General features: G+C 49.3%; 2 protein-coding genes and 1 long non-coding RNA gene across 11 annotated transcripts in view; 2 read left to right on the forward strand and 1 right to left on the reverse strand.

Moving 5' to 3' along the window:
• The window catches only part of VKORC1L1 (vitamin K epoxide reductase complex subunit 1 like 1), a 59,676-nt gene extending 55,608 nt beyond the window's left edge, over window positions 1-4,068 (forward strand). For all 3 annotated transcript variants that reach the window (XM_070779975.1, XM_070779977.1, XM_070779976.1), the window contains one exon: window positions 240-4,068. In XM_070779975.1, coding sequence (XP_070636076.1) covers window positions 240-474 — 235 coding nt within the window. In that variant the 3' untranslated portion in view covers window positions 475-4,068. The remainder of the gene's footprint in view (window positions 1-239) is intronic.
• A 1,633-nt stretch (window positions 4,069-5,701) lies between these two features.
• GUSB (glucuronidase beta) lies at window positions 5,702-18,077 on the reverse strand. The gene is made up of 12 exons (XM_070779974.1): window positions 17,865-18,077; window positions 16,064-16,249; window positions 15,534-15,715; window positions 15,208-15,350; window positions 14,844-15,031; window positions 14,351-14,503; window positions 13,957-14,135; window positions 13,487-13,633; window positions 11,629-11,713; window positions 9,825-10,001; window positions 7,947-8,082; window positions 5,702-6,231 (listed from the first exon to the last, which is right to left on the reverse strand). Exons 1-12 carry the CDS (start codon window positions 18,075-18,077, stop codon window positions 6,062-6,064), a joined length of 1,959 nt encoding a protein of 652 aa, XP_070636075.1. The 3' UTR covers window positions 5,702-6,061.
• A 291-nt stretch (window positions 18,078-18,368) lies between these two features.
• Window positions 18,369-20,894, forward strand: part of LOC139179738 (uncharacterized) — a 43,020-nt gene continuing 40,494 nt past the window's right edge. For all 7 annotated transcript variants that reach the window (XR_011564078.1, XR_011564077.1, XR_011564079.1 and 4 more), the window contains exon 1: window positions 18,369-18,508. This is a non-coding gene — a long non-coding RNA (uncharacterized lncRNA). The remainder of the gene's footprint in view (window positions 18,509-20,894) is intronic.

Raw genomic sequence — 20,894 nt, forward strand, 5'->3', positions numbered from 1 at the left:
ACCGGAAAGTATCACAACATCACAACATTGTTAATCAGCCATACTCCAATACAAAAAAACAACACTGCAGCTAGAAAACTTAAGAAAATAGACCTGTAGGTCTTGTCCTCAAATTTCAGTGTTTTGTCTTAAGATCAGTGTTCCAACCCTGAAGCAAATCACAAAATGTTCCCTTTGAACTGGGAAGCTTGTTCTCCAGTGTCAAGGTCTGACTGAGCCAGTGTCCGTTCCTCTTGCAGGCCTGACAGCGAGTGCGGTTGCAGCTTTAATCCTCATGACATCCTCCATCATGTCCGTAGTGGGGTCTTTGTACCTGGCCTACATCCTGTACTTTGTGCTGAAGGAGTTTTGCATCATCTGCGTCATCACATATGTGCTGAACTTCATTCTTCTTATCATCAACTACAAACGACTAGTTTACTTGAACGAAGCCTGGAAACGGCAACTGCAGCCCAAGCAGGACTGACCGCCTGATGAACTCTTTAACTGACAGTCTGAAGTCCCTTTTTCCATTAAGTTTATTTTGCAGCAGTTTGGGTTTTTTTTTTTTTTTTTTAATTATTATTATTATTATTCTTCACAACAGACACTTTCCCTAAGAATCTTAAACTGATTTTTTAAAATCCTATAAATTAGAAGGGGCTCTAGCTATTTTCTGTGTCAATCTTCATTTTAAATATGGATACAAAGGATATACCAAGCCAATCAAAGACAAGCTTTAACTTTACTTTGGAGATGTTTCTGAAATGGTAAAATGTAGCCCTAGCCCCTTCCCCTCAGTTGTAAAGTGAGCAACCATTGCTAGTAATTCTCTAATGTGTATAAATTCAATTTCAGGTATAACAAATGTGATCATGACATGAAAATATTTTAGAATAGATACTGTATTCAATATTGCCATGTTTACAATATGTAATATGTTTTTTAGCCGATGGATTTAAACATGTAGATTCAACTAGAATCCATTTATGTGATATTTGTAAATAAAGGTAGAGATATTGGATCCAGCCCTGTAGAAACTTGCTGTACAGCTTAGTTGGAGTGTAGCAATGAGGAACAATCAGCTCAATGCTGACTGAAGATGTAGTGAAAATACTAAGTCCACACAGAGCATCTTGTGGAAAGGACTGGCAGCTGTGGGTCCAGCACTGACAGCAAAAATAATAGGGTGACTGGTTCCCTTTCATCTCCTTCCTTTGAAAGGAAGAAACTAAATTTGGACATTCAAGTCAAGCTTGTACCTAGTCATAGAACTGGATCAATTAGAAACTTACAGTGTGAGTCATGTGACCAGACTTTCAAGGCCTTCAGGACACTAAAGGTGGGCAAATGGGTAGATTTCTCTGGCAAAAAGCTGGAAATAGTACTATGGCATTTCATAGTGTCTTACAACAGGTGAATTTTCATGCAGATAATTTTCCTTCACATTAGTGCCAGTCAACCAAACAGTATTGGCTTGGAAAATCATCAGTATAAGCCCCAGTCACTCCAGAGTAGGATTACTCTTGGGTAGCTCCATATGTTTCTCCTGTTTCTTTCTTCACTAACTAACCGGACATCTAGTTTGTTTTAGAGTCAGATATTAGATTCGTAAACTTTAGGGCTGACATGCTGCTCAATTGGCTTAACTGGGAGGAGTACTAAAGGGAGAAGTATCTCAAGGTGAACATAGTACTCTTTCTAATAACTACCCCAATGCAGAGTCTTTGAAAGAGATTTGAATAAACCCAAATGAAACAGTGACAGTATGTTTCTCTGGTTAACATCTTCTATCAGAATGTTCAAAGTGCCTTCTGTCTTAAATCTCAAACCAAATATTTTGTGTGTTGAACTTGGGCAGAAGTGTCCTTCCTTCCTTTCTCAGCATGAAGTAGGAAACTTGCATTCTATAGAAAGGTTCTGTGTGGTCTTTTCATTCCTTAGATTGAGAAGGAGTCGCCATGTTTTTGCTTCTATTTCTGTTCATCATTACGTTAAGAAGAAACTGGTAACTACTGAGTGTTCTGCCTTCTTTTGTAGGGAGGGGACAGGCTCTGCTCTGTAAACCATAACGTGTAGAGTCATCAGCTGTCCAGCAGTTTCCAACCAACTGTCATAATTGATGCAGTGTACTCTTCTAGCCCAAGGCAGGTATCAAATTGCATTGTAATGTACTTTTAACCAGTTTAAACTAGTTTTGTAAGAGATATCTTAGTTCTGATTTCATCCAGGCTTATGTTTTTTCCCATGAATGTGAATATTTCAATGTCTGTTTTATTATGTATGTATTGTTCTTGTTTCTCTAAAGAACTCTAGAAAGTGTTGATTAGATGTCTGGTATTTATGGAGAAATGAGTTCTCTGGAGAACTGCACGATGAGCTCGTCTGGCAGCAGAGCTTCCCCTCTACCCAGCAGATCAGCAGTTCACTGCTTCTCTTTTCTCCACTAGTCTGGAGACGGCTTCACCGTGATGACATCATGGTATATATATATATAAACTCTGGTTGTGCTAAACAAGTTCCTTGTGTCCCCATTTAAAATTGTTCTTTGCCCTCCTCTGTCAGCGGAGTAGAGTTAAAGCTTGTCTCAATGTTGCGTTCTTGCGAACGCCTGCAGTTCTTTTGTGAGAAAACATCAGGGTGTTCAGCCGGACCCTTCAAGTTTTTCCTTTGCTTTTCTAAGCCTTGGGGACACCACTGTTGCAGTTGTAGAAAAATTGTTGCCACATTCCTACAACCCCAGAATTCATGTCCTTCTCACTGAGGGATGAACATGTGCTGCCTGAAATAACCACATGGTGATGCCCATCTCTCTAAGCAAAGAACCCCAATGCTGGTGTATGTGATTTGTTATTTTTCCCTGGGAAGAATTTAGGCTTCCCTCTACATCAGTTCTACCCTAGAAGAAGGGGAAAACCCCCTGTTAAAAGTCTGAGGGTTAGTAAGATTACTTCAGACTGAATATTTAAACATTGCAACATTATTAGCTACCAGTGTTGAAGAACAGGTGGGGGAAAATGTGAATTTCTGCTACTCAGTTTTCAAAATGATTTGTAACAGATGAAGCCTCTTATTTACTTGACAGTCCTATCATTTGAAGAAATAAGAGAAGTCGTGGTTACATGATAAATTTTAGGAAAGCTCAGTGGTTTGAAGGGTTTCATTTCATTTTTTTTTTTCATTGCAGCTAGTTGCTATCAGTTGAGGATCAACTTCTGGTGAAGTGTCAGATTTAACTAGCTGTGTGCCCTGGGTGTATGTCACCCCTCCTTAAATCCATGACTTTTAAAGATGTTGATAGCATTGATTATTTTCATTCAGAGAGACAAAGATCTCTCATTTGATACAAGAGATCTTTGGAGCTCCTATGTAGAATACAGGACCAAGACTACAATGAAATTAAAACTGTGAGTTGGCTTTAGTTTTCTTAGACTTCATTTAAGACTATCAGCAGAAGTACAAAGTTGTATCCAGCAAAGCTTGAGACCAGTAACTGCTGACAGATCTTACCCTGAACGTCAGTACTGGACAACTGCCAGCAAGAAACCCACTCTCATTTTTGGTAACCTATTTGGGAAAGAATACCTAATATTCAGCCTTCGTCCTCGTGTATTTTTCTGTATTTTTTCCCCAACAGGCAAGTTCTGGTGAAACACTGCTCTTTATGTATTTTAGGCAGCACTTACGAGTCCTAATTTGTGAGAACTACCCTTCAATAAATCAAGGGATGGGGGTGGGAGTCCAGGCGACTTGGTTAAACTTTTTTTTTTAACATATTAGCCCAGAAAAGGTAAAATGTTTTGTTATAAAACTGTATTAAGCATGGCCTAAGTATTAGGTGTATGATCTGTATAGTATGTTCCATCAAAAAATATTTATTACTAGTGCTTTAAGCTCCAGAGTAAACATTCATTTAAAATGGAGTTCACTGGGCAGATTTCCCCTTTAATATAGATAGAAATATTCTTTATCAGAGGTTTAGGACACAGTTTTGCTAACTGGTAAAAAACAAATGTAAATATGTAAGAATGTTTATTTGTTGCACATAACTTTTTTGGTATAAAATAAATGTAGAAGTTACCTGTGGAAGTTGTGCTGCCCTCATTCTTATACTGCAGTGTTATATTTCGAAAAAGCAGTAGAAATGAATTCAGTCTTAGAAACGATTTTAAGTTCTGGTCACACCCTGAGGTCAGGACCTTAGTTCCCCAACCAGGGATCGAACCTGTGTCCCTTGCACTGGAAGGCAGAGTCTTAACCATTGGACCATCAGAAGTCCCTATAAATGATCCTTGCAATTAATACCATAGCCTCATTTCTACAGGTATAGAGTTGACTCTTTTTCTCTTAAATTATAGGTAAACTTATAGAAGACAGAAGCAGAATTCTTAGAGATTCTAGTTCTTGGAATTCCTGTGGGCTTATGATGTATGTGGTTGTCAAGAATTAATGAAGATGTTACTGCTTATAGTTCTGTGAGCACATAGATTGTATTAATCAGCTGTTTTTTCACTGCTTTACTGTACCTCACCTTGAATACTCCACTCTTATAATCTCCTAAAAAGTTAATATCTGCAAGAAAGATAATTTCGTTGGAAATGCAGTTAGCCATATTTTATTGAATAGAACAGATGTGTCCTTTGTTAGGACCTTAGGACTTGAGAAAAGAATCTTACCCCTAATTTGTAAAACATTTAAGTGTGTCTGCCATGTTTCATTTTTTTTTATAATGTTTGTCAGGTAAAGAATTTTATATATTATTCCTTGACATTAAACTGGAACATAAAACTTGATTACTTCAAGAAACTTAGAAATTTTAGGGTAACAAAAGAAATATACAGCCCCTAAAATTCCTAACTTATTACTGGAACAGACTACACTCTCATTTCTTCACGGAGCTTGGAAAGAAAGGTTAAAAAAGGGCATGTGTTGAGACATGAAATCCCCTACAAGTGGATCAAACTCTGTATCAAGAACTACATTAATTTATGGTCTTCAATTTGATTGGACCGTATTTTTCCAAAGCTTTCAGCTTTAAATCAGGGTTGATGAACACTGAAATCTTAAAAATAACGTACCTTACTTAATGGAGCCTGCAGAAGAGGGGCAGGAGGACAGATTCCTAAGGAAAGGCCGTCCTCGGGAGCAGAGCAGGTGGCGGCACCAGGTATGGAAGCCTGTCCTGTCTGCGGCCCGCGCGTTCAGAGGCTGCATCTCCACCTTCAGTGGAGTCGGCTGCAATGGTCCAGTGGGCTTCTACAGCTGTCTATCCCTTTCAGTCCAGACAAGACGACGGCTGCTGTTGGAAGAACATCCCAGCCGCATTGGAAACCTCTGAGCTCCCTTCCAGCTCCGACATTGCTCCATTCTTACCTTTCTTCTGCTTCTGCGTCAGCTTAGCTGTGGTTCACAGACCCCGTGCCTTCTTCTTCCAGCCTGATACTACTTTCTGGGAATTTGCTGAAACTTCAGCCCTTCTGTGGAGTTCCTAGCAGGTGTTTCCTACCGTCACCCACTCAAGTCAAGGTTGGCCCACAGCGCACACAGCAGGGCTAGTTTGGTGGCAGCACAGTTTGTAAGCCACGACTCTGAGTGGGGCATGAGTGCTGAAGCAGAGGTTTCCCAAGACTCTGTGCTTGGTTAAGGCTACAAAAACAGGCTGAGACGCCAAAAAGAAATGCAGATGCTTTTCAGCAGTATAGATCATTCAGTTTACGGATGGTCACTTTTAAGCCAACTCTTTATTCTCATATGACAAAAGCTTTTCTTTATTATTATTATTATTATTGGCCATGCTGTGCAACATGTGGGGTCTTAGTTTCTCAACCAGGGATCAAACTCAGGCCCCCTACAATGGAAATGCCGAGTCTTAACCACTGGACTGCCAGGGAAGGCCCTACAAGTCTTTATTTTCACCTCTAATGTTCCCTTCTAGCAAATGACCACAAAATCCAGGTGAGAAGCTTCCAGGTCTGCCATGCACAGTGCAGGAAACACTTGCTCTGTGTGCGATGACAGTAGCCCCCCTCCCTGGGGAGAAGGAGTTGACCGAGCCAGTGTCTGCAGAGAGGTAGTTCTCGCTTTAAACAGTAAACAGGCCGCTTCCCACACACTGTGACGTCACAGCTGACCGCTGGTACCTGGTTTCATTGGCAAGTTTCCAGTATCTCTCTCGCAACAGGAAAGCTGCACTCTTTGGTTGTCTCTGCCGAGTGAAGATCCCTTTTCTGTTCCCAATCATCCGAACTGGTGCTAAAAACAAGACAAAAGGTGTTTCACATGACTTCTGATGGGGAAAATCAGAACCAGCCTGGAGCCAAGCTGGGCACTCAGCAATGTCTTCATGCTTTAGAGCTGCTTGGCTTGCTGTGGACTCGGAAGTGGCCGCTTAATGGGGTAAAGACTTAAATACCAGTGCTCCCCCAAATACTTCAGCTTTCATCCATTAGGGGAAGAATCCAAAACTGTTTATCTTTTCCTTGCAAGATAATGTTTAAGACATTTAGGGTACCCAGCTGCCTGGTAACTGGAGTGGGGCTGAGACAAAGTTACTCTTCGAAAGGCTGGAGCCCTCTCTGAAAGGACTACTCTCCTAGGAGGAGCCAGAGTTTTGACCACTCACAGGGGCCCAAGTAGATGTTAAAGTAGATGTTAAAGTTCTCCCAGGCAGACTTCCAGCTGGGTCCCCACCCCTGGAGGCAGGTCTGCCAGAGAGGGAGGTAGAAAGAGCAGCTATGCTCCCAGCGAGTCTTCTCTCCACCCCCAAGAGAAGCCACCCCTTCTGTGAAATGGAAAGCTCTCTCCCACTGAAAAGTTCAAGACAACAATCATTTCTCCCATGAAAAGCAAACACCAGGCACTGTGCCAAGCACTTCAAGTGGAATCCCTATGTCAACCTGCGAGGTGGTTGTCGTTATGCCCACTTCATAGGCTTGTGAAAAGGTAGGTACCTTGTCCAAGGTCACACAGCTAATTCCTTACTACACAAAGCCAGTGTCCCTACTCACAAAACTAGGCTTCCATTCAAGTTTATTTCCAGGAGCCACTAATCTCATTTGCCAAGCAGAGTGGAGGCTCACGTTCTCTTTCTTTTTCCTCTTTCACTCTTGCCATTCTGATTTTCTTTTTTTTCTTATTTTGTTTTTTTTGCCATGCTGCATGGCATGAGGAATCTTAGTTCTCCGACCAGGTTTCAAATCCACGCTCCCTACATTGGGAGTGCAGTCTTAACCACTGGACCACCAGGAAGCACCCCCCAACCCCACCCCCCTGAATTCTGATTTTTAGTTAAACTTTAACCTTCCAAAAACCTGTCTTTCCCCAGAAGTAATAAAAGGTAATTCCCACTGTTACCAGTTCTTCCCTACCTCCCCCAGCTTGCTCTCCTCAATTTACAATATATCAAGAAGCTAGTAACCTAGAGGGGTAAAAAGATACAGGAAACATTCATTTGGAAGTTTCTCATTGTTCTCACTTGAGAAAGTACAGACCATGTTCACTCTGAAGGCTTTTAAACACTCCTACATTCAAAACCGTTTGATATTTATGTATATTTGGTGAACCTGTCTTTCATAAGCAAATCATATAAAACAGACTGAAATGTCTTAGGTTTCTCAGGCTTTGTACCTTACCCTAGAATCACGAGTGTATCCCAGTAAATCCAATGCAAGATCCACTTTTTCCTCACACTATTGTGAAACAGAGGAGAGCTGGCCACCTCTGCCTTGAGACGGATGCCTCTCCCATTTACTTCAGAAAATGATTTGCATTACTTGCAGCACACAAGTAATCAGCTGCTTGCTCAACACAACTGACTTTATCCTAGGAAATCCTCTGTGTAGCCTGCTTTGATGATATCAGCCTTCCCCTGCTTGTTTCCAGGGTTCTTAGAACCAAATGTCCTGAACTAACACGCCCACCAGAAACAATGAGAAGGGATACATCCCATGCACCCAATTGCCACTTACACTGGTTAGTCATGAAATCAGCAAAATTCCAGATAAGCTCGCCAACCACATATTCTTTGCGTTTTTGGTCCAGAACCACATGATACTGCTGGAGCAGGCCTTTCTGGTACTCTTCACTGAACATCAGTGGTGGATCCTGGAATTCAAGGCAGAGAGAGAGGTTAGGAGTCACAACCAGCAAAACTGCAAACTTAGACAAAGACCCATCTGATGATGACCAAAATATCTGTCCTTGTGGTGGGCTATAGTGCCTGCAGGACTTGCTGATACTGGTGGAGGGCCAAGCCAGTGTGTGATGTAGCCCAGGGTTAAAAAAAAAAAAAGGTTTAAAAAACAGCAACAACCCCACCTTAATTAGTAACTTCTTTATTTATAAACAGAATTTGTGGGGTTTTTTTTTGGCCACACCAAGCAGCTGGTGGAATCTTAGTTCCCCAAACAGGAATTGAACCTGGACCTTCGGCAATGAAAGCACAAGTTCTAGCCACTGGACAACCAGGGAATTCCCATTAAACAGAATTTAATATTTGCTTTACTTTTTTCCACTTCTATTTCCCACTGCAGTCTTACAACTGAACTACACTAGGAATAAAAATACGTCTCTGCATAATAAATTTAAAACCCAAGGCTGAAGTAGCTGCCAATGCATAATTTGAGCACTGGTGTGACTCAGCTTTAACTTCACTCCAATTCCCCTGTATCTCATCTAGGTAAGGAACTGCTATTTAGCCCATTGACTATTGAACAAATCGTTATTTAGCATCTGCTTATATGCCAGGCATTAGAGGCAAAGAAACTAGAAAGATAGGGTCCCTGTCCTCATGGGCTTTACAGTCTGGCAAGACACAAGCTCGAAGTGTAACAAGGGTGAATTGGGAGCATGTAGTGTGTGGGGGGCGGGTAGGAGGAGGTTAGTAGGGGGCGCAGACGGAGGCGGGGCCACAGAAAGCTTCACTGAAGCTGAGACCTGCCAGGCGAGGAGGGGAAAAGCAGAGGTCACATCTACGGACTCAGTCTCCGGAGAAGAGCTCACGTCTGTCATGTGCTAAGATATAATGATCTTTGAGTTGTTCTTAGAGCTTAAGGTCTGCGTTTTCATCTCATGGGAGTTTGTAGGGGGTGCTGGGTCTTTGACGCACGAGGATGCAGCACTGCAGTCATCTTACAAGAGAACCAACCCCTGTTGGCTTTGGTCCTCCTTCCCAACGAGGAGGATTAAAACGCTATTATACAGGATGCACTGCAGATACAACTGTGGAGTTGTAAGGAAGCCAAGGGAAACACAATTTAATCTCCCTCCTGGAGCCCCCGGTCTGGTCAAGGAGAGAACCAAAGAGAGCATGACAGCTCACGGTGTTCCTCTGCCCAGCTAGGTGGGGTCCTCCTCCCCAAAGAGTGGACACCTGAGCTGAAGCATGACCGCTGAGTCAAGTTCCATTAGCTGGGGTTATGGAGCTAAGAAGGGCTTCCTGGGCAGAAGGAAGAGGCCAGGCCAGCACAGGAGCCACCAAACAGAACAGACTAGGATCTGGGACTGAAGGCCTGGGAGAGGGCAGAGGACGCGGACAGCCCCGAGCACAGATTACGGCTTCGTCCTGTGGGGTCAGGGAAAGCCAGGGACAGGACAAGGCTTGGATTTGTTCCAGGGACCACTTGGGCAGCTTGTGGGAGGCTATCTGAGGACCATGCACATGGAACAGAGGCTGAGTCCGGGCCGGCCGTGTGGAGAGGCGGCTTAGGGAAAGCCTGGTTAGCTGTGGGAGGTGGCCAGGACAAGGGAGGGACAGGGAAAGAGGCAGATCTCTAGTCTGGGGCCGTGATGACTGACATCACTGTCCGAGAGAGGGAAAAAATAACTCCCATCTTCGATGCACTTACCTCGTGAAACCCTTCAATGGCATCTGCTCCGTACTCGCTCTGAATCATCGGCTTCTGGTAGGCCTTATACCAGTTCTCGAACTGGGTTGCCAACTGCAGCTGAATCACCTCCATGTGCCCATAGTCGTGGTACCAGGAGTAGTAACTGTTCACACAGATGACGTCCACGTACGGCGCCTGCAAGAGCATGGGGAGAGTCCACCAACCAGGAGAGTGGAGGACTCACACTCGGGGTGCTTCTGGCAGAGGAAGTAAGGAGTGAGTGCGGAAAGTACGTTAGATGCGCACGTGTAGGAAATAATAGTCAGAAGGGACCTGAATGGAGCGAGTAAACGGAGCAAGCCTCTCGTTCTGGGCTGGCACCCCTGACCTGGCTGCAACTGGGCTCCGGGGAGGGCGATGAGAGAGCTGGCCCCAGGCACGCAGGGAGGACGATGAGAGAGCTGGCCCCAGGCACGCCGGCCCAGGGAGCCCATCCAGACTGGACTTCTTCATCTCTAGGTGGTGCTCCTGTCACTAGTCATCCCCTTGGCCCAACTGAGGGCCGAAGGCAGTTTTCTCCTCACAGAGCCTCCCGAGTCCCCTTTCTGAGCTACTGTCATGGGCCCTGAAGAGACTGGACATTTCTCTCCTGGGAGGGCAGCCCGGGTTGGGGGCAGCACCGCCGCGAATCTGAGCAATGTGCTGCTCGGTGGACCCCAAAGCTCACCCAAACCCACGCTCGCCTGCAGTCTGCACTGGGACCCACGCGGTCCATCTCTCCCAAGGGGCTGCAGCACCCTTCTGAGCTTGGGGCGGAAAGATACCGCGGGGAAGCGGTACCTCTGTGTGGGCACGTGACCACACTCACACATCCCAGGGGGTGAGCCTGGCAACCTTCTGGGGGAACCAGCACAGGCTCCCCTGCCCACTAGAGCAGGAAGGGATGCCACTGAGACTATGAGACGCCCAGGTCGCCTGTGCCCCGCTGGTGTTCCACCACAGTCGTGTTCCTTTGAAGGGATGGCCCCGGATCACTAGGGCTGCAAACCATCGGGTCCACGTGAAAACGACAGTGCTCACACTTACACTTGAACACAGTGCTTTCTTATCCGCTCTTTCTCGAGAGCATTTCGCTTTCTGGAGCGCTTCTTAGTACTGGCCTCAGTTCCCTAGTGAGGCATCTTCTTGCTCCTGTTTTACAGCTTTTGTGCAACAACTCAACACAGTTTCTAAGGGGCTGCTGTGCCCAGGGACCGTGAGAGGAGCCATGGGGTCCAACCGGCTGGGTGAGCCTCTCCCTTCAATTTTCAGTCCCCCTGACGTTGGATCTCAGCAGTGGTTCCCAAAGCTGATTGATGCCTGGAATCACTGAGGAGTTTTTTAAAAACTCAGATTCCTATCCTGGACATTATAAATCAGAATCACAAAATCCGGACCTCTGTACTTTCATAAAGCTTCCCTTTGTGGCTCCAATGATCAGCCAAGTTGGAGAAACACAAGTCAATGATGACTTTAAGCTCCCTTAAACCTCTGCCCCTTTCTGAGCATATTAAACTTGGGGGCATAAAATTAAAGTGCAGAGATCGATGAATTGAGAATGAACTGAGAAGGAATTTGACCTCCCTATGCCTGACCTCCTTAGCGTCAAGAAGCTACACTGCCTGGCAAATCACTCCCTGGCAGCTCTCTTTAACCCAAAGACCGTCTGTGGAAATGGTCAGACTGGCTGCTCGTGGTCCCTCCCAGCAGCTCATGTCAGCAAGCATCAGGGCAGGACAAGAGGACAGGCAGAAGGAAGATGTGCAGAGACCCCCAGGCTCACCCCCAGGTCTGCTTCATAGTTGGTGTTGGTCACAAAGGTCACGGGCCGGGAGGGGTCCAGGGCTTTAGTGTGGGCAATCAGCGTCCTGTCCACGGAGGGCAGAAGACACGGTGCCGTCAGTATGGGGAGGGCCTCAGGTTCCCCTCCTGAACCTCTCCTTCCCATCTTCCCAGACAGATCACCCCCAAGACACGGCTCTCCTCCCTGCCTTCTAGGGCATTTCAGGTAAGCAAACGTGCTCCTCGAGACATCATGTTCCCTGACATCATTCTCTCTTCCTCCCTCCCCATATCTTAGACCCCACCCATCACCCAAAGGGGGCCATCCTCAAGAGAGGAGAGGCGCAACTGAGATCTTTGAGCTGAGTGCTGCCAAAAGCAAGTTTCCTCATCTCCAATGAAACTAGATGTTGTGCGGGTTAGGATGAGTATTAATGTAACACATCACTAGGGAGCGTGTCCTGGGAGGCAAGCTGTGCACTGGGCACTCACTAGAGACTTAAATACATGTATTGGCTTGGCCAGAAAGTTCATTCGAGTTTTTGAACAATGTTATGAAAAAACCCAAACGAACTTTTTGCCCAACCCGACCTCCAGCTGTGTGTCCAGAGATCGTCTTTGCCCAAGAAGGTCCACTACTCAGAGCCTCCATCCAGGACAGGGGGATGCAGGCAGTGTCTCCTAGGGAGTATTTCCATGGCCTCTGCTACCTCCGCAGTAAGTGAAATAATTCCCCACGCCCGGCTACGCTACAACTGCAGGATGGCAAGAAAGAGAAGAAACCAAGGACCACGCCAGGAGGCTGGTCCACTGTGGGGAGATGGCCCCTCTGGGAGGTTTCTGCCCAGGACAATGCCTGGGGGGTGGCGGAAGTTACTGGTATGCAGTGAACGGACAATGAACTTCATTCAGGTGACCTGGTCCCGTCTAACAACGTAACTTTAGGATAGTCAGAACATGCACGTCTTTGAAAATCTGTTTATAATTATATGCCTAGGTCAGCTTTATAAAGTTTAAATCCCCTTTACAGGTGAACTCAAAAGCATTGCAAAGTGGTTTTGTGCAGTTCTAACATGTACTAAATTTCCCAGGAATAGGGACAGCATAAAAATCAAGGGAAGACACAGGTGGCTTAGTGGTAAAGAACCCGCCTGCTAAGAGGAAGATGCAGGTTGATCCCTGGGTCAGGAAGATCCCCTGGAGAAGGAAATGGCAACCCACTCCAGTATTCTTGCCTGGGAAATCCCAAGGACAGAGGAGCCTGGTGGGCTACAGCCCATGAGGTCGCAAAGAGTCGGACACGACTTAGCGACTAAACAATAACAGCAGGGCTTGGTTTTGACTGGAGCTCTGTCAGCCATGGCTCAGTGCCTCAGAAAAGAGCAGAACAGAGGGAAATGCTGCTCGCGGCACCAGAGTCGCTGGCTATGCTTTCCAGCTCTGTCATCAGCTTCTGTAGCTCTGTTTTCAGGGAGTTTCCCAGAAGGTGCAAGCGCCTGACTCTTTCAATGGCCCTTCTGGAAAGTCAGGTCACAGATTTATGTATTCTTTGACAAATGTCTCTTCCTTATGTCAGTCAGGCCACGTCACTATCTTTTTTCTTTAATTTGAAGTTTTGGGTTAACTCCTCTGCATTTCATTTCAGGTGTGTCTAGGAGACACTTGGCTGAAATCATAATCTGGGTGGGTGAGTATCTTGTCCCCTAAATTGACCAGGGATGGATGCACCTGGGCTGGAAGCAGCCCACACCCACTGCAGGGCCCACCGCCACTCTCCCGTGGCTGCCAGGCAAGGCTGAGCTGGGCCAGCAGGCTGTGGTCTCAATGGGGACCAGCCCAGGCAAGGCAGGAGCACTCACTTGAAGTAGTAACCAGCCGGTTTCAGGAAGGAAGCGGGCTCATTGGCCAAGGACCACATTACAACGGCCGGGTGATTCTTGTCCCTGCGGATCATTTCCTCCATCACCTCCAGGTGGTGTTGCAGAGACACGTTGCTGAAGCTCTCGCTGCAGGCCAAGAGAGGAGAGGGAACAGGTCAGTCTGATTTTCTTTCCCTCTAGTAGAAACTCTGGGCTTCCCTGATGACTCAGTGGTAAACAACCCGCCTCCCAACGTAGGAAACACAAGTTCGATCCTTGGGTCGGGAAGATCCCCTGAAGAAGGAAAATGGCAACCCACTCTGGTATTCTGGCCTGGAGAATCCCATAGATAGAGGAGTCTGATGGGCTACAGTCCATAGGGTCCCAGAGTCAGACATGACTGAGCGACAGCATGCACGCACAGGCTGCCGAACTGGGGGTGCCGCGCAGTGCAGGCAGCGGGCACTCACACCAGCACGATGCCCACACCAGGGCTCTCGTCGATGACCACGATCCCGTAGCGGTCACAGAGCTGCAGCACCTCCTCTGCGTAGGGGTAGTGGCTGGTGCGGAAGGCGTTGGCGCCCAGCCAGCGAAGCAGGTTGAAGTCCTTCACCAGCAGCGGCCAGTCAAAGCCCTTCCCTCGGATCTGGAGGACAGCAGAGACAGGTGAGCCCCTGCACTTGACCCCATCCCAGACACGTTTCTGCCAAGAGCTGGGCCCGCCGGAGTCACCCTATCAGCCTGCTATCCAGGCCAAGCATAGGCAGTGGTTTGGGGCAGTTTGTTCTGAGCTGTCCTCAGCCACTCCAGGGGATGGGGAAGGGGATGGCAAGAAACAGGGACCCAGGAGCCCCTACTCACGTCTGCATCCTCATGCTTGTTGACCCCTCGGAAATAGAATGGCTTCCCATTGATGAGGAACTGGCTCTTGGTGACGGCCACGGTGCGGATCCCCACCGGGAGGGTGTAGAAGTCAGACACGGGCCCCACGGCCGTCTGCGCCGTCAGCTTCACCTGCGAAATCGAGCACTGGGCATGAGGCAGCCTGACCGGCCTGAGCCCCACGCAGCCTGAGCTTCGCAGGACAGCCCCTGGCAAATCACCACGGCCCACCTCTGGGTCTGCAGGTGGAGAGAGGCAGAAATTATATCTGCCGTGAGCAAGAAGAAACTTTTGCCCACACTGCCGCGGGGCTTCTCTTCCAACTCAGCCTCCCCACCAATGGCTGAAAAAAATCAGGCTGGGGACTCTTCAATCCAATGGACCAGGAAGCTGAGGGGACCAGGCCTGCTGAAGCTAGGGCTGCTGGATGGGGGCAAATGGCCTCCCCCAGCCCAATCCTCACCACCATTACCTCCAACGAGTACAGGTAGGCAGGGTGCTCGTGCATCAGGTATGGCCACCAGAGGTGGGCACTGGGCACCTGCAGCTGGCCCTCGGCCCCTGCCCCTTTGGCCATAACTTTGCCTTCCTCATCCAGAAGAGACACGTCCACTTGGAAGTGGTCACTGCCCTGGACGATGATCTGGTAATTCACCAGCCCTACAGGAGACGAGAGATCAGATGAGAGAGAAGAGGGGGGCATGTGGTCTGCGGTCCTACAGGTGAGAGCACCTTGAGGAGGTGGATGGGAGAGCCCGTCTCCAAGGGGATCTTTCCAAACAGGGAACCAAGCCACTCTGGGCCTGGCTGAGGGCAGATCCTGGCAGGAGCCTCACCAATGTCTTGGTCCATGTCGGTGGTGACGGTAATGTCATCAATGTAGGTGGTAGGCGTGGTGTAGAGGAGCACGGACCGATGCAGTCCCGCGTAGTTGAAGAAGTCAAACTTTGTGTTCTGGACAAAGTAACCCTTGGGGTACCTAGGACGGAGCAAGGGGACAGTGGCCTTGTTCTGAATCCTTTGATCTCAACTCACATGTCTCCCTGGCCTCCAAGAGCCAGGGCCTCACCTCTGCTGAAGCCACCCTGTCCCCTGGTAGGAAGACGTCTGGGCAGGGTAGGGAGTGAGGGTGGGAGCAGGGGCTGGGCAAGGTGCTGCTCACATGGAGGGGTCCGTCTTGTAGAGGATGGTCCCAGGCGGCAGGGTGTGGGGGGACAGCGTGTTGTTGATGGCGATGGTGATGCGGCAGGAGGACAGGGGCCCGCTCTGGACCAGCTTGCTGATGTCAGCCTCGAAGGGGAGATGGCCCCCCTCGTGCTCTAACACATGGACCCCATTCACCCACTGCAGATACAGGGAGACAAGCGGGGATGGGGGGCCCGACAGTTTCCGGCACACCCTCACACACAAGTGCAGGATGAGGGAAGCGGGCAGAGTGGGGCGGGCTGAGGGTTCTGCCAGTTGCCACCGACCTCGGGAGTGGAAGAATGGGGCTCCAGGGGAATAGAAGGGACCACTCTCCGCCACCCAGGGCACAAACCCAGTGTGGGGCCTTAAATGAGCCCCCGCCCCCGCATGTACCCCAGAGGCAGGCTGTCAGGTGACGGCTAGGAACAGGCACCCCAGGACAGCCCATCCCCCACCCTGCCCCACGCCTGGCCACCCGCTCTGCCTGCCGCCCGCTGTACTGACCACAATGGCATAGTAGTGGGCGCTGCCGATCCTCAGAACCACTCTCGTGCCCAGGTCTTCGGTCCACCGCTGGGGCAAGGTGATCTCCCGTTCATACCACACCCAGCCGACAAAACTCCGCAGCTGCCCATCCTGGCCCACGTCGTTGAAGCTGGAGGGCACCGGCATGTCCAGGGTGGGGCCCGACTGAGGAGACAAGGGTGGGAATTAGGTCCAGATCACCCAGGAAACTAAAGGGCCAGGTCCCCCAGCAATTCTGCCTGCAGGACAAAGCTGGACAAAATGACTTCTCCCCAGGGCCCTTCCTGGTGGCCCAGCAATAAGGAATCTGCTTTGCAACGCACGGGACACAGATTCGATCCTGGTCTGGGAAGATTCCACATGCTGCAGGGCAATTAAACCCAAGCACCAAAACTAAGACTGGATGCAGCCAAATACTTATTAGGCTGCACGTTAAAATATTAAAAAAAAAAAAAAAAGACGTCTCCCAGACCCTCCCGGATTCCAGACCACCCTACCAGCAACTCACCAATGTCTTTCATGGACTCATTTAATTTTTACGACTCCATGAAGCAGACCCAGTGACTCACTCACTCACTCACTCACTCAAGGGTGCGCAGGGAACAGCGCATGGCGTTCTAGGCGTTGGGAATAGAACACTGAACACGGCCTCTGCTGTCAGTGAGCAGCTCTGTGTAGAGAGTGTGGAGAGGCGCAGGGAGCTATCTTGGGGTCAGGGAAGGCCTCTGGGGGCCAGGGCCCATGAGATACAGCCTCTGGACATCCTGGCAGAACCTGAGGCCCACAAGGAACCCACTGAACCTCTTGACCCTGAACACCTCAGGAAGAAGGCAAGGCAGGAGCGGACAGATAGCTCAGTGAGTCTGGAAGCAGCTTGGGGAAGAGCTTCCTGAAGACACAGATGGGACACGGAGCTCGGAGGAAGCGGGATTCCCTGCCCCTCACAGCTGTACGCCCAGTGGCTGGCCCATGCCCTGCCACACAGTGAGGACCCAGTAAATTCTGACTGAATGAATGGATAACTTTCTGATGACACCAACAGCAAGGACGCTTGTGTCCCAGGTCTGGTGGGAGCAGAAGTTCTTTCTCAGGGCAGCGGGCACCGGAGTTTCCATGGAAAGGGGTGTGCCCAGGGCCACAGCCAGCCTGGGGCAAGAAGGATAGCCAGAAATGAGACCCTGACTAAGAGGAAGATGATCAACTGACTGCCACCGGGAGGAAGGCTGGCCGGGGAGCCGGGGCCGCTTTGCGGAGGAAACTGTGAGTGGGGCACGTGCCCGGCTCCCCCGCCCCTTTCTTCCTGTGATGAGGGCTGAGCGGCAAAGACTGAAAAAAGAGGATGTAAGGGAGGTGACCGTTGGATGCTCAAGGCCGACCCCCAACCCAGTTCTCTGCCCACCCGACCCAAATCAGAGGGAAGACCTAGAAGGGGGTGCTCGGCTGGATGCCAAGCCCCGTTCTCTACCTAAACCTTGGAACTCAGGGTTCTTCCTGCCAGGGCAAAGGTGCGGCCCCCAAATGTCCAAAGACTCCCCTCCAGCCACGGGGCGGCCACTGGCATTAGCTCGCGGCAGGGACACCGCTCCGGCTCCGCCTCCCCCACCGAAGTCCCGCCCGCCCATTTCCTCCTGCCGGTCATACTCCGGGTGGGTCGACCCCACGGCCCCTTAGGGCCGTCCATCAGTTCCGAGGCCACAAGGGGAAGGCTCCCCACGCCCCCCACACCGGGCTTCCAGGAGCTCCCCGGCCCTGGCCCAGGTCCCGTCTCCCGAGCACGCACCTCTCGCAGCGGCGCCCGGTACCACTGCTGCTCGAAGCCCTGGCGCCGGTTGTCGGAGAAGTCGGCGCGAAAGCTCCAGAGGCCGTCCAGCTCCTTGCGCTCCCGCGACCGGCTCTCCCGGGGATAGAGCATCCCGCCCTGCAGCAGCGACAGCCCGCAGCCCCAGAGCAGAGGGCCGAGCACGGCCCAGGCGCCCGCCGATCCCCGGAGCATGGTTGCAGGGTGGCTGCGGGCAGCCAGCTGCCGGGCGTCCCGGGCAGCGCGCTGATAACGGGGCCGGGGCGGGGCCTAGAGTCACGTGTCCCGCCCCCGCGCCATCTTGGCCATTCGGGGCACCCCCTCCCCGCGAGGCCCGCGCCCCTCACGCCGCTACCGGTCCTCCTTCCTGCCCGAGGGCGGCGCGGCGGAGGGCCCGCCGGTAGCCGGAGCGCCAGCCCGGACCCGGAAGGGCGGAGGTCGTAGCTCGCAGGCTCCGCACCCGCGGGGTCACCGCCCTCCTCCTCCCTGGCGTCCCCAGCTGCTGGCGCCCAAGGCGGCTCGTCCAGACCGGACCTGAGAGACTGCCGGGTTCCCCGCCACACACACCGATTCTTCAAGGAGACCGGCTGGGGACACCTCCACTCGCTTATGCCTGCGGGACAGCGGTAAGCTCAAGCGAAGCCTGTATGCCTAGTGCCCTCCGGCCCACAGTCCCCGGCTCTTGGCCTTGACCCTGGGCGTCCACCAGCAGTCCCCTGGTCCCCAAGCCCCTACCCAGGGGCCCTGCGCTCCTTGGCATTACGGACGTACACGTAATGAGATGGAGTCTATGGTACCAGGACCCTGGCCTGGATGCATTTGTTCCTACAATTACTTGATTTTTAAATTATTAATTTTTCCTCTGATTCCATGTTCACCAAAGCAGCCTTCTGGCTTGGACCTTGACACTAAACAAAGTAGATCCCGCGATAGTACAAATAAATAAATTGAAAGAATTGGCAAGGCCTAAAGATTTTTTTCTCCCAAATGCTTACAATATAAAAATAAGAAAAAGGTGCAAAAGTTTATACTGTATGACCCTGGTAGTGCTAAAATTAAATCCACACAGCTGTAGATAGATGTGAAGTGTTATTATCAGTGCTACAGGTGATTTCCATTTTCTTCTTCATATGTTCTGAGTTTTTGAAAATTTCTATCATGAACATACATTAGTTTTATAATCAGAATGAAAACAGTGGGAACTTGCCTGAAGTTCCAATGGATAAGACTTTCCCTGCAATGCAGGGTGTGTGGGTTTGATCCCTGGTCAGGGAGCTAGTATCCCACCTGCCTCTAGGCCAAAAACCAAAACATAAAACAGAAGCAATAATGTAACAAATTCAATAAATCCTTCAAAATTAAAAAAAAAGGTCCACATTAAAAAAAGAAAGAAACCAATGATCTTCTTAAAACTCGCATGTGGGCACAAATAAGTTGATCTGCTTCTGTATATCTGTGTGTCCAGGCGCTCTGTTGCTCAGTCGTGTGCCCCTCTTTCCAACCCCACAGGCTATAGCCTGCCAGGCTCCTCTCTCTATGGGACTTGCAAGTCAAGAATACTGGAGTGGGTTGCCATATTCATCCAAGTGCATATTCCTGACTCAGGGATCAACTCTCGTCTCTTGCGCCTCCTGCTTTGGCAGGCATACTCTTTCCCATTAGCACCACCAAGAAAGAAAACAATAACCATTTTAAAGCTCACAAATGGGCACAAATAAGTCAAGGTTGATCTGCTTTTATAAATTAATAAATTGATTTTCCATTTGAGAGTCAACATGTATATACTTAGTTGAAAGTTGATTTTCCACTGTTTCATAAGAGAACACAGAAAACTTGGTTTCCGTACGCATGACCCCAATAACCAGACCTTGAGGGGTGAAGTCCTTTGGCCAGTTTCCTTACCCCTTTATTTTGCACCTATGCATAAACTGAATCTGGAGATTAAATTTTGGGAGTTGCCAGCAGTGAGAATGGATGAGGTCACCAAAGAACGGAGGGCAGGTGGATAACAGATCCCAAGATTAGCCCTAATCACCCTATGTTATGAGTAGAGGGGACAAAGAGGATGAATGAGCAGGTCACCATCTCCTTGAGGATAAATGCAGACCCCTTAGTATAGTCTGTTATGGTCTGACTGGTCCCCCTGATCCCTGGCTCTGAGTTCCAGAACACACCATGCTCCTGCTGGCTTCTGGGCCCTGGCTTAGGATCTTCCCTCTGTCTGGAAGCCCTTCCACCCTGACTGGTTAACTCTTCCCTCTTCCCCATCACTCTCATTCTTCAGGGATCATTTCAGAATTTTGTTTGTTTGTTTTTTATGTTTGTCTGTTTTTAGCCACACCATGTGGCTTGTAGAATCTTAGTTCCTCAACCAACGATGGAACCGAGGCCCTCAACAGTGAGATCACGAAGGAATTCTCTTTTTTTCCAAATACCTTTATCTTCACATCTCTTGGCCTCTGGTTCATTCCCTCCGCATATGCACAGGCCCCATATTCACTGAGCAATTTGGTCCTTGGCTCGGGTCCCCTCTCCATCGTAACTACTGTCCCTATCAGTGGCCTTCCCATCCTGGGCCTTTGTTCTGTGACCACCCTGACTTCATTTACCTTTCCATTGCCCATGGTGACTCATTTACTGGATCATGTTCTAGGTTCTTTTAATTTTCTCTTCCCCAAGACTTCTGAGATTCCTCCTAGCCTACCATCTCCTCTGATTTTCATTGTCCCCACTTACTCTAAATTTGCTCTTTTACCAGATCCACACTCTGTTTTTCTCTATCCTCCTTTTTTTTTTTTTAATGTTTGGTCCAACCTCGCAGCATGTGGTATGTTAGTTCCCCAATCAGGGATCGAACCTGTGCCCCCTGCATTGGAAGGAGAGTCTTAACCACTGAACCACCAGGGAAATCCCTGTCCTTGCCACTTTTCTGAATTTAGCTCTCCTCTCCCAGTTTTTCAGGCTGAAAGCTATTCTAAAAGCACACCCTGACTCTTGCAAGGGTCGCCCACC

Source organism: Bos indicus, chromosome 25 (assembly GCF_029378745.1).
Source record: "Bos indicus isolate NIAB-ARS_2022 breed Sahiwal x Tharparkar chromosome 25, NIAB-ARS_B.indTharparkar_mat_pri_1.0, whole genome shotgun sequence".
Classification (NCBI taxonomy): domain Eukaryota; kingdom Metazoa; phylum Chordata; class Mammalia; order Artiodactyla; family Bovidae; genus Bos; species Bos indicus.

What these genes read in the sequence shown, in the direction of transcription:
- GUSB (XM_070779974.1), bottom strand. Translation starts at nt 18,077, where the DNA reads ATGCTCCGGGGATCGGCGGGCGCCTGGGCCGTGCTCGGCCCTCTGCTC. An exon ending in ACTATGAAGCAGACCTGGGG is followed by an intron (nt 10,002 to 11,628) that starts GTGAGCCTGGGG and finishes ATGCTCTTGCAG; the next exon opens with GCGCCGTACGTGGACGTCAT. An exon ending in TGATTTCATGACTAACCAGT is followed by an intron (nt 6,232 to 7,946) that starts GTAAGTGGCAAT and finishes TCTTGTTTTTAG; the next exon opens with CACCAGTTCGGATGATTGGG.